General features: G+C 44.5%; 1 protein-coding gene across 5 annotated transcripts in view; it reads right to left on the minus strand.

The window, feature by feature from the left end:
* LOC309857895 (uncharacterized protein) overlaps positions 1–13,271 on the minus strand; it is a 105,946-nt gene that overhangs the window by 28,987 nt on the left and 63,688 nt on the right. For all 5 annotated transcript variants that reach the window (XM_082750617.1, XM_082750615.1, XM_082750616.1 and 2 more), the window contains 4 exons: positions 12,805–12,906; positions 12,663–12,704; positions 4,656–4,715; positions 3,555–3,695 (listed from right to left, as the gene is read on the minus strand). In XM_082750617.1, coding sequence (XP_082606743.1) covers positions 3,555–3,695; positions 4,656–4,715; positions 12,663–12,704; positions 12,805–12,906 — 345 coding nt within the window. The remainder of the gene's footprint in view (positions 1–3,554; positions 3,696–4,655; positions 4,716–12,662; positions 12,705–12,804; positions 12,907–13,271) is intronic.

Here is a 13,271-nt window from a genome sequence, read left to right on the forward strand (position 1 = left end):
CCTAATGCCTCTCTACCAGTTTCTCTTCTCCCTTTTTCAAGCCACCCTCTCTCCCACCCTCCCTTCCTTCCGTCCTTCCTTCCTTCTCTGCATGATCTTTTCGTTCTTTGTATTCCTTCCTCCCTCCCCCTCTTTCCTTTTCTCCTTCTGTTCTGTTAGTCCCCACACAGCACTTCAGTACTTTTTCACCTAGTGTTCTGGGACTCACTCTTTGTGTACAAGACCCAGGAGCTCACGGCAATTCGTTCCCTAATAAAGGATGAAGGGAGACCCACACGGGGGCATCTCAAAGGTCGGCTTCTCTGCAAGTCAACGGGAAGCTTCAGGGTCATGAACCCTGGCCTTCCACACTAGAGCTGGACACGGGCTACGCTAAGCATTCCCCACAATCTCCTGTCTTCCAAGACCCTGAGCATATGGGCTGTCCCACCAGAAACCTGAAGAGTTTCATTTCTCGGCTGAAATGGGCCTCGAGCCAAGCCGCCGCCCGAGTGTCTGGAAAAGTCACTGGCTTCAGCACGACTCACGGGTATATAGTCTTTGAAACAGAAACATCAAAAATTTAATCAGCAGTTGACGTGGGTTTGATGCTACCATGCAGAAAGATCTAAATGAATTCCGGAAAGGAACAAGGCACGCGACTACAAGTGGCCTACAGGGGTAGACGCAGCGACCATTCCTGAAGGGAGGGGCTGGAACGCATTCCTTGAGTCAAGAAGGGAGGAACGTGAGGGAGCGATCCTGCCACAGCCCCTCGTGTTCTGGCCACTAGCAGAGGGTTCACACTGCACAGGAACCCGGGCAATGCTGGAGCACAGCACGGGAGAGGTCTCACGTGCCTCACTCACTCCAGGTGTGCTGTGTCCTGGGAAGACAAGCCTTGTATTTGCTGACAATGTGGAAGAGCCTTCAGCCATGGGTCCCTGGTGCCAGGGACATCAGAGCTCGTTCATCCTGGATCGCAGCACACCCATCTACCCAGTGTGGGAGAGCCTTTAGTCGGGGCTCTAAGCTCGGGAGACACGAGAGAACTCACCCTTCCGAGGAACGGAGACATGATACACATGGGGGGAACAACTCCAGGGCAGTGCTCACCTCTGTACACAGTAAGACCACTGGAGACGCCCCTCACGGATGGAAAGAAGGTGGGGGACCCTTGTTTCAGAGAGCTCTGCTCTTCTTCCTGCCCAGGAACTCACACGGGGTAGAAGCCATGTGCTGGGATTGCTGCACAAGAGCTCACAGCAACATACATCCCTTCGAGGCCATGGGCAAGTTCCCACAGACAGAAACCGGTTGAATGTCATCTTCAGGGGAAAGCATTTAGGCCAGCCACACCCTTAGCCAGCATCCGAGGATCCACATCGGCGGCAACCCCAACAAATGCGGTCAATGTGGAAGAGCCGTTGGATACAGCTCTCACATATGGAGACACCAGACAACTCAGAGCGGAGAAACCTGTGTCTGTCACCACTGGGGCCCCGCCTGTACCCAGAGCGCCGCGCCCACCTTGCTCACCGCCACAGAAACCACACAGTACAAACCCTTGTCTCCCGTCACTGAGGCAGAGCCTTCACCCAGAAGTGGACCCTTTCCCAACACCAGAGAACTCACATGGGGAGAGCCACTAGCGCGATATCCTGGTGGAAGAAGCTTCAGGTGGGGTTCATGCCTGAGGCTCCCGCTACCATCTCAGAGTGTGCTTCACCCCTCACACGGGAGCGAAGGTGCAGACACCCCTGGGACGCCCTGCATCATGGCTGTGGCTGAATGCCGAGGACATCCCATATGGGAATCCCATTCCTCACGGAGCCAACCCAGGAAGGACCGGAGAGGATTCGCACACAGGAAAATCCTCCCGGTCTGATGAGCAAAGGAATGGGCTCAGCTATCCCTTCTTCCCTAGCCAGCAATGACACCCTCACACCGAGGAATCACTGATCCCAACACAAGGAAGGGAAATTCTTCCCTGGACACTCCCATCAGAGAATCACTGGGCAACTACCTCCTAAGGAATTCCTCGGGGTGACTCTGAGATACAAACTCAGACACTGCAAACACATATAACGGGGCCCCATTCTGAGGGATGCGGAATGCGCTATTCCAGTAACCAATAGCTAGAAATCAAGCACACCTGCTCTGATCCAGGAGTACTTCCATAAAGGCCAGTCTCACCAAACAGGCGGCGTCTCACAACCGTGCACAAAATGCCAAGTAAGAACAGGGGATTTCTCCTTCAGGAGCTCTCACAACAGACACAGGTACTGTCCCTTGGTAGGAAGTGGGATCACGGGAAGTAACACTGCCTGGGATCCATGAGAACATCAAGTCGAGGGGGAACTCAGAGTCTCAGAACACAAGGTGATAGAAGTATGTTCACAAAAACATGAACCTATCGATGTATATAGATCGCAAGGATGAATGGCCACAAGATTCAAAAAACACATGGTTTGTGATCTACCTCTCATGTGTCCTTAATTCTACTAATATTGTCCTCACAAAGCGCAAAGGATTTAAAAAATAATTGCATGCTTAGAAATATATCTACTTCACTTATTGGAGATCGACAGAGCTAGCGAGGGAGCAAGAACACCCGGGGTCCGGCAGCGGAGAAGAGAAAGAAAGGTGCCCAATACAGGGCTTGATCCCCCAGGATCCAGGGATCCTGACCTCAGCCAAGGGCAGATGCTTACCCAACTGCGCCACCCGGGGGCTGGCAAATTAATTTCATCTTTTACAAAGATGCTCTTCTGGAAGACAGGGCACCAAAACCTCCACAGTTCAGCCTCAGGCAATGAGGGCTTCCTCCCTGTCTATGAGAACATGGAAGCCAAAGGTTTTTCTCCACCACCAAGAAGAGCTACTTATCTCTGGGCCTGAGAGGGTGTACAACCACTGCAGATGTGGAAATACTCCCCGATTCAGTAGATTTTGAACAGGAAGGCGTTCTTACAGTCCCTTCCATAAAGACAAAGCCTGTCCAGGAATGCCTGCGAAGTTCTTTCAGTTAAGGGACCAGCTTTTGGCTTTGGGTCAGGTTAAGTTATCAGGGTTATGGGACTGAGCCCCGTGTCAGGCTATGGAAGGCATGTGGAGCCTGCTGAAGGGTCGCTCTCATCCCCTGCAACACCCACTCCGCTGCAAAAAAAAAAAAAAAAAAAAAAAAAAAAAAAAAACACGAGGAGATGCCTGGGATTCTTTGCTCTAGATGAATGGCCCAATAAAGCAAGGGTGGGCAGAAAGTCGATCATCAAGAGAATATCTATTTATAAGGTCAGGCTGCAATAACTCAGGACTCTGCTAAAAGGGGCAACCTGGAGTTCAGAAGTCTTGTGTGGGGCAGGGACTTGCAGAACCTTCTCCACATGTGCCACTAAGTCATCTTCCCCAAGCAGCCGACTCTAGACATTCTGGTTAACGGTACATCTCCATGTTAATCGACAAGAAGAGGCTCTCTTTGCCTCCGGAAGAAAGACAGAAGCCGGCACGAAAGACACCCAAGTCAAGGCCTGAATCTCAACCCAGGTGGGAGGTTCAGAACCAAGACAACTTACCACTGCGATGCACGTGCACCAGGGAGATGACAGTGGTCACACTCCTGGACGTGCTGCACTTCCACCTGCACTGAAGAGACAGAGGCCAGACGCTTTGGATGCTGCCCAGCAGGCCACGTCCCCTGAGCCTCGAAGCACCACCTGTAAAAACAAGGAGAGCATTCAGTCGAGGTCTCAGGACCCGCACGTGGGGAGACACAGAGTCACCCATGACGGAAGCAGGCCCCTCCGTCCCAGCAGGGAGTGCAGGTTCAAGGAGGCCAAAACCACCGGGCCCCGCCATCTGTCAAAGTCTTAGCATTGCTGCTGGAAGGCCTTCCCCTAAAGCATGCTTGGCGAATTGCCTGCCAGGAGTTCCATGAGGCTGATAAGGGCCTCTGGTCTTTCCTTGCTAAGACATGCCTCTCATGCGCCCTGGTACTCAACAACAACAACAACAAAAAACCACGACTGACTACCTTCCTCTTCCACAACAACCCTTCCACTTCAGGGTCGTGGCTATGGCAGAGTTCACACTGTGCGCATTTTGCCCTGATAAACGCCAACCCTCCAATAAAGCACAGAGCAGAGAGTCAGGCTTGAGCACGCTGGTGACCTGGCCGGCTGCCTCCCTCCCTCCCTCCCTCCCTGGCTCCAGTCCTTTCCTATAAGCATCTGCCTGGGCCCTGGGACTCTGGCTGTGCCCAGGTGCCCCGGGCCCTGGGTACAGGCCGTCAAAAGGCAGTTGACGGGCTACAGACTCCAGCCAGCCAGCCCTGTGCTCCCCTCAACCCAACCACCGTGGTGACCAATGTGGGCCCAGATGCCAGATCCAACTGCAGCCCCCGCCTTCCTGCTCAAACACAGGGTCGCCCCCGAAGCAAGGCACATCGGCCCCAAATAACCTGCCCCTCTGCCCCCACCTCACTGGGCTGAATATCCCCTGGGGACAGAAGCCCCAGAAGACAACACAACCTCCATTCCAGGCAGCGCATTTCACTCGTCCTCAGGTCTTGCATAGGTTGTCTGATGGGTCCATTAAAACCCGCCTACGTTATGGCCCGCGTGCTGCTCTGATGTGAGGAACCCTTCACCACCCCAGAGTTTGAAAGGTCACCTCACCCATTTCGGAGGGCTGTCCCAGTGACCACGCCCACTTCTCCTGCCAGCCTGGGACTCTGCCTGCAGAAAAAGAACAAGAAAGAACAAGAGTTGGTGATAATGTGAAGAAAAAGGAACCTTGTGTACTGATGCTGGGGATGAAAACTGGTGCAGCCATTATGGAAAACAATGTGGGGGATCCTCAAAAATTTAAAAATAGAACTGTCATATGTTCCAGTAATTCCATTACTGGGTATTTACTCAAACAAAATGAAAACATTTGAAAAGATACGTTTATATTGCAGCACTATTAACAGTAGGCAAGATATGGAAGAGCCCGTCAACAGATGAGTGGATAAAAATGACGTGGTGTATATAGAGATATATAGAGATATCTAATAGACTAGTACTTGGCCAGAGAAAAGAATGAAATCTTAACATTTGCAGCAACATGGATAAATCTAGAGGGTACACTACTAAATGAAATAGGTCAAAGAAAGACAAATATCCTATGATTTCAATCATATGTGAAAGTTAAGAAACAAAACAAAGCATAAAAGAGACCCAAAAAAAGAGACTCACAAATATAGAGAACAAACTGGTGATTGCTAGAGGGAAGGTGGGTGGAAAGAGGGCATGAGACAATGAGGGTGTGTCATTTGAAAAGAAAGACAAAACTCTATCTGAAGTCAATATTATTGTCTATGTAGAAAACCTCAAATATCTTATAAAAAGAAAAAAAAAACTATTGGAAGTAATGAGGAAATACCAAAACATCATAGGATACAAGGTCAATATAAAAAAGTCAACTATTTTCCTATATCTGAATAAAGAACTGAATTCCAAATTTTCAAATGAAAAAACTACTATTTACAATACACCCCTAAAAAGGGTACTCAAGTATAAAACCTAACACAATACATATATACAGGAAGACAAAACTGATGGAAGAAATCAAAGATCTAAATACATGGAGATAGAGCTCGTATTCATCGGAAGCAAGACTCAATATGGCTAAGACGTCAATTCTTTCCAACTTAATCGATAAATTCAATGAAATCCAAATAAAACCTCACAGTTCTTTTGCAGATAATGACAAGAAGATTCTGAAGTTTACACAGAAAGGCAAAAGATCTAGAAGAGCCAACACACTGGACACCTGGGTGGCTCAGGTGGTTGAGCATTTGCCTTCAGCTCAGGTCATGATCCCACAGTCCTGGGATGAAGTCCCGAGTCAGGCTCCTTGCTCAGAGGGGAGCCTGCTTCTCCCTCTGCCCTCTCTGCCTGTGACATCCGCTCTTTGTGCTCTCTCTGCCAAATAAATAACATCTTTTTAAAAAGTTTTAAAAAAACAGAATAGCCAACACAACGTGGAGGAAAAATGAGAATTCACATCACCTGGTCTTGAGACTAACTATAAAGCTACTAGCCACCAAGACAGTGTGTTAGTGATGAGACAGACACACAGATCAACAGAACAGATTACAAGGACCAGGAATAGAGCTACCAAAATAAAGTCAAACATTTTTTGACAAAGGCACAAAGGGAATAAAAGGAGAAAAAATAGTCTTTCAACAAATGGTGCTCAAACAACTGAACACTCATGCAAAAGAAATGAAACTAGACACAGACCTTACACAAGTATTAACTAAAAATGAATCAGAGGGCACCTGGGTGGCTCAGTAGGTTAAGCCGCTGCCTTCGGCTCAGGTCATGATCTCAGGGTCCTGGGATCGAGTCCCGCATCGGGCTCTCTGCTCAGCAGGGAGCCTGCTTCCCTTCCTCTCACTCTGCCTGCCTCTCCGTCTACTTGTGATTTCTCTCTGTCAAATAAAGAAATAAAATCTTAAAAAAAATAAAAAATAAAAATGAATCAGAGATCTAAATGTAAAAATACAAGAATAAAGAATACAGGAGAAAAATCTCTAGGACACTGGTTTGGGTGATGGGTTTTTAGATTCAACAGCAAAAGCACAGTCCACGGGGAAAAGCATGCGTTGGATATTATTTAAAATAAAGTCTTCTGCTCTGGGAAAGACATTTTTAAGAAAATGAAAGGATAAGGCACAGACAGGGAGAAAATATTTGGAACACAGATATCTAATAAAGGCTTTGTGTCCAACATCACAAAAGAGCTCTTAATGACTCAATAATAAGAAAAGAAATGACCAAATGAAAAATATGCAAAAGATTTGAACAAACTCTTCACCAAAGATATCAGGATAGCAAATAAATACACAAACAGATCGATGCTCCACATCACCTCAGTGGGAATATGCAGACACCATGACACAGGTACTGGAATGGTTACATCAAAAATAATGACAGTGCCAATTTCAGGTCCAGAATCAGAACAACAAGATTCTGATTCGTAGTTGGTAGGAACAAAAACTGATACAGCAACTTTGTAGAAATAGTTTGGCAATTTCTTGCGAAGGTAAACATACATACATACATACATACATACATAGCCAACACAGCAATTTCACACCCTATGTTTTTGAAAACTTATGTTTTAAAACCTACATGTGAATATTTCTAGCACCTTAATTCAAATGGTCCCAAACTGGGAGAATCAAGCATCCATGAGTTAACCACTCTGAAATCATGTATGCAACTCTGAAATCATGTATGTGTATTCTGAAATTGAACTATCAAATAAATGAAATTCCGATGTTAGCTGGATTCTCACTGTTAGTGCAGGAGATTACAGACAAGCAAGGAGAGAAGGTTAGAATATTCCATCTGGTAATGCTTACAACAGTGTGAATACTTAGCTTACTATAGATACAGATGGTGACATACTAAAATATTTATAGACACGTGTATATACATGAGTGAGTATACACATATTCCCTGTTCAGTTAGCTGAGAGTGTCTTTGAGCAATGACTTAACAGTCACAACAGACACAACTAGTTCCCCAATCTTGATTTCTCATACTATGCTCCAATGAAAAGAACCAGAACTACTTAGGGGGAAAAAATGGCTAATTCTACGGCAGGAAAGACATAAGATGTACCTGGAAAATCTACTGCCACAGAGTAAGGTAGAAATACTCAAACAATAACCGGGTATGTCAATAGACACAGGAACCATCAGGATGTGCTTTTTAAAAAATTTATTTACTTGTTTTTGAGAAAGTAGGAAAAGGAGAGAAAGCATAAGCAGCAGGGAGGAACACAGGGAGAGAGAGAATTTCTCTTTATTTATTTATTTATTTATTTATTTATTTGATAGGCAGAGATCACAAGTAGTCAGAGAGGCCGGCAGAGAGAGAGGGGGAAGCAGGCTCCCTGCTGAGCAGAGAGGCCGATGTGGGGCTCGATCCCATGATCCCGGGATGACGACATGAGCCGAAGGCAGAGGTTTTTACCCACTGAGCCACCCAGGAACCCTGAGAGAGAGAATTTCAAGCAGGCCCCACATTAAGCAAAGAGCTCAACGTGGGGCTGGATCCCAGGACCCTGAGATCATGACCTGAGCTAAAATCAAGAGTCAGACACACAACCAACTCAGCCACCCAGGTGCCACTAGAAGATGCTTTACTAACCAACCTGGAACAACTTGAGCAACCAAAGGAACAAGGTATCATTGTACTAGAACCAAAATATAAAATAACTACCCATGAATTCGTGCTGATATAAATGGATTAGTAAATAGGAGAGAACAGAAAATTCTCCTGTGCAGAATTCCTGATAATTTATGTACATAATTGTGTAGCTACTCCAACAGGAAGGAGGTATAGTGTAAGTGGTATAGTGTAACTGCCCACTTCCTTCCGAGGAGTACAGCATGAGGACAGAGAAAACAAAGTAATAAGTCATGTCCAGAGCACTAACCCTTGATATGATAAGACCAAAGGACATTTTATCTCTGTGGTCTTCCTCCAAGAAACTCGTAACCTCAGTCTAATCATGAAAACAACAGCAGAGAATTCCCAATTGAGGGGCATTCTACAAAACACCTAACTGTACTCCTCAAAACTGCCCAGGTTATCAAAAACAAGGGCAGTCGGGGCGCCTGGGTGGCTCAGTGGGTTAAGCCACTGCCTTCGGCTTGGGTCACGATCTCAGCGTCCCGGTATCGGGCCACGCATCGAGCTCTTTGCTCACCAGGGAGCCTGCTTCCTCCTCTCTCTCTGCCTGCCTCTCTGCCTACCTGTGATCTCTCTCTGTCAAGTAAATAAATAAAATCTTAAAAAAAAAAAAAAAAGAAAAGATATTTAAAAAAAAACAACAACAACAACAAGGAAAGTCTGAGAAATTGTCACAGCCAAGGGGAGCCTAAACAAACGACAAAGTGAAAGGTGGCATTCTGAAACAAAATACCTGCATGGGGGAGAAAACACCAGGGTCAACTATCAAAAGACAAATCACATCCCATAAAATAATAGTTTACAACCCATATAATGGACAAGCACTAGTATCGCTAATCTAAAAGAGCTAGACATTCAAAAAGAAGAAAAACAAAAAAAGCCACAAACCTAAGAGCAAAATGGGCAAAATATGAACAGAGGGTTCACAGAAAGGTAAATACACCTTTCAGATACATGAAAAAATACTTAACCTCACTCATACTTAAGAAGCTTACAGAGATAAACTTCATAAAATGCCATGTTTCTCTTTCCACTACCAAAATTCCAGAAGTTGAAGCACATGTTCTATGGGGGAAGCTGTGGACAAACAAGCACGGATGCAGTTTCGATGGGAGTGACACAAAATGATACCACAATCCTGAATGATCGAGTTATCAATTCTATGCACCCGTTGACCTGGCAGCACACTTCTAGGAATTTATCGGATAGAAAAAACCTATATGTACAAGGTCATTCACTAGAACATGGTTTGTAATAGCAAAAGGTTTGAAATAGTGCATAACTAATAATAACCAGTTAACTAACTATGGAACGTCCATGCTTGATTACTGTGCACTTATAACAAAGAAACAATCCATGTTCTGTTTAGATACAGACTTTTAAGAAGTGACAAAAAAGCAAAGAAAGAACAGAAAATCATGTATAAACTCCTTACTCAAAGTGTGGCTCCCTGAGCAGCAGAGTCTGCTTCACCTGGGAGCTTTTTAAAAATGCAAAACCCAGGGCCCCCACCAGATCCACTAAATCAACATCTGCATTTTAACAGGATGCCAGCGGTGTACAGCTGCATCTAAGTTCGGAAAGCCCTAAAGATGATGGATTCCCTTCTAAATAACAGTAGGGGGCATACAAGAGTTTCTTTTACCTGAAAAAAGCAGCACTGGTAGGACAAACAAGACAGACAGATATCTACAGCAGGAGGACCATAACTCCAGTTTGTCTGGGACTGTCCCGATATAGCCAGTTGTCCCATTATAACTTTATGGAACCTCTTTCATTCTCAGTGGAAGTGTCTCAGTTGAGATGAAAAATGTCACCCTTCCTAGAGGGAACATCACTTAACCTTTAACCATGTTATTACTAATTCAGAAGTATTTTATTAAAAAGAGAGAGAGAGAGAGAAGACCAGTCAGGGAAAAACACAGACTGAAGAAAAGCAGTGAGCCAAGGATGGTTGAGCAACAAACCCAAGGAGAGGCAACGTCTGGGGCAAAAGGGAAAGACAACTTTGTGAGGAACAGTAAGGGGATGTATCAGAGTTAAGAAAGGAAAGCTAGCAGGCAGGTGTCAGAAACAACAGAGACTGAGGGTTATGCTGCAGGATGGTCAAGTAAGACAAAGCCAAAAACTGGATTTGACTACAATTAGGTAGCCTTTTCCAGAGCTGACTCAGCTGAATGTCGAAGAAGCAAAAATGCATTCATGAAGTTGAAATATGAATGAGAAATGCAGAAACCAAAGCCGGAACAGGCGGCTATTCAAGCTAGAGATGTGAACAAGCGGACACACAAACACTTAGGGAGAGTCATCTGGAGGACGCGTGGTCCCTCCATTCCACCAGATCTTCAAAGTCCTATTCCTGGATCAAGCAGGACCATGAGAGGGCTGTCCACTCAGACCTCAATTGTTCGGTCCCCTGAAAAGCATCCATACACTTCTAGCACAATGCTGTGTCTACCAGATATGATTATAGGCTATTTTAGTGTTGTTATTGGGAAAATCAAAGGAAGTTTTACAACTTGCACAACTCTGTGAAATTAAGAGTCCTGCTTCTCATTCTACCAACTGTTCTTTGAATTTGCTTGATATACTTGATACACCTTTCTTAGTGTATAAGAAAGCCACTGATTTCTGCACATTGACTTTGTATCCTGACACATTGCTGAATTGCTCTATGAGTTCTAGTAGTTTGGGGGTGGAGTCTTTTGGGTTTTCCATATAAAGAATCATGTCATCTGCGAAGAGAGAGAGTTTGACTTCTTCATGACCAATTTGGATACCTTTTATTTCTCTTTGTTGTCTGATTGCTATTGCTAGGACTTCTAATACTATGTTGAACAAGAGTGGTGAAAGTGGGCATCCTTGTCTTGTTCCTGTTCTCAACGGGAAGGCTGCATGGTACTGGCATAAAAACAGACACATAGACTGTGGAACAGAGTAGAGAGCCCAGCTATGGACCCTCAATTCTATGGTCAATTAATCTTCGACAAAACAGGAAAAAATATACAGTGGGAAAAAGACAGTCTCTTCAATAAATGGTGCTGGGAAAACTGGACAGCTATATGTAGAAGAATAAAATGCGACCATTCTCTTACACCGTACACAAAGATAAACTCAAAATGGATAAAAGACCTCAACGTGAAACAGGAATCCATCAGAATCCTAGAGGAGAACATAGGCAGTAATCTCTTCGGTATCAGCCACAGCAACTTCTTTCAAGATATGTCTCCAAAGGCAAAGGAAACTAAAGCGAAAATAAACTTTTGGGACTTCATCAAAATCAAAAGCTTCTGCACAGCAAAGGAAACCGTCAAAAAAACAAAGAGGCAACCCACGGAATGGGAGAAGATATTTGCAAATGACAGTACAGACAAAAGGTTGATATCCAGGATCTATAATGAACTCCTCAAACTCAACACACACGAAACAGGCCAACATATCAAAAAATGGGAAGAAGATATGAACAGACACTTCTCCAATCAAGACATACAAATGGCTATCAGACACATGAAAAAATGTTCATCATCATTAGCCCTCAGGGAGATCCAAATTAAAACCCCATTGAGATATCACCTTACACCAGTTAGAATAGCCAAAATTAACAAAACAGGAAACAACATGTGTTGGAGAGGATGTGGAGAAAGGGGAACGAACCCTCTTCCACTGTTGGTGGGAATGCAAGTTGGTGCAGCCTCTTTGGAGAACAGTGTGGAGATTCCTCATGAAATTAAAAATAGAACTTCCCTATGACCCTGCCATTGCACTCCTGGGTATTTACCCCAAGGATACAGATGTCGTGAAAAGAAGGGCCATCTGTACCCCAATGTTTATAGCAGCAAGGGCCACGGTCGCCAAACTGTGGAAAGAACCAAGATGCCCCTCAACGGATGAGTGGATAAAAAAGATGTGGTCCATATACACTATGGAGTATTATGCCTCCATCAGAAAGGATGAATACCCAACTTTTGTAGCAACATGGACGGGACTGGAAGAGATTGTGCTGAGTGAAAAAAGTCAAGCAGAGAGAGTCAACTATCATATGGTTTCACTTATTTGTGGAGCATAACAAATATCATGGAGGAAAAGGGGTGTTAGAGAGGAGAAGGGAGTTGGGGTAAATTGGAAGAGGAGATGGATCATGAGAGACTATGGACTCTGAAAAACAATCTGAGGGGTTTGAAGTGGCGGGGGGGTGGGAGGTGGGGGTACCAGGTGGTGGGTATTATAGAGGGCACGGATTGCATGGAGCACTGGGTGTGGTGAAAAAATAATGAATACTGTTTTGCTGAAAATAAATAAATTGAAAAAATTTTTTTAAAAATAAATTAAAAATAAAACCCTGTCACAGACCCCCCCCAAATAAATGAATAAATAAATAATGAATAAGTAAATAAATAAAACAAAGTGGAAATAAACAAACAAAAAGCTCACCTGGGATGTGTTTCTTTTCTGCTCTGAGTCGAGGAGGGAGAGCTGAGGAAGAAGGAAGGAAGAAGGAAGTTAGAAGAGACTTGGCCTGCCTTGCAGTTCCTGGATTCACCTGCCTACGCAGCGCCACATACAAGATACTTACATGCCCATGTGTGGCTCCGACAGATGTTGAGCTTAGACATGATACTCTTCACTGAGTGAATGTAAACAATTGTTCCTTCTGGATTTATTATCAATTTAGGTTCTGTGACACAGAAAAATTAAAAACATGAGAAGATGAGTTGAACATTTACCAGTAACCTAAAGGAGGAAACACTATGGCCTTTTCAGAACTGATGTGGGAAAAATTAAAAATTAAAAATCTCAAGCCACATTGTTATTCTGTTTTCCTGTGAACACTATTAATCCCCTGAGGTCAGAAAATCCAAGAAACTCTGGAAAAAAGAGATGGGGGTGTCGAAGCCAAGATAAAAAAATAAATGTTTAATGTTGGTTTCTTACAACTTTCAAAAGGTCATTAAATAAGAAACTATCTTTGACTTAATTAAACTATCTATGACTTAACCCACTGAGCCACCCAAGAACTCCTGGAGAGACTTTGTGAAACAA

The sequence above is a fragment of the Mustela nivalis genome, assembly GCF_964662115.1.
Source record: "Mustela nivalis genome assembly, contig: HAP1_SCAFFOLD_1508, whole genome shotgun sequence".
NCBI classification, from domain to species: domain Eukaryota; kingdom Metazoa; phylum Chordata; class Mammalia; order Carnivora; family Mustelidae; genus Mustela; species Mustela nivalis.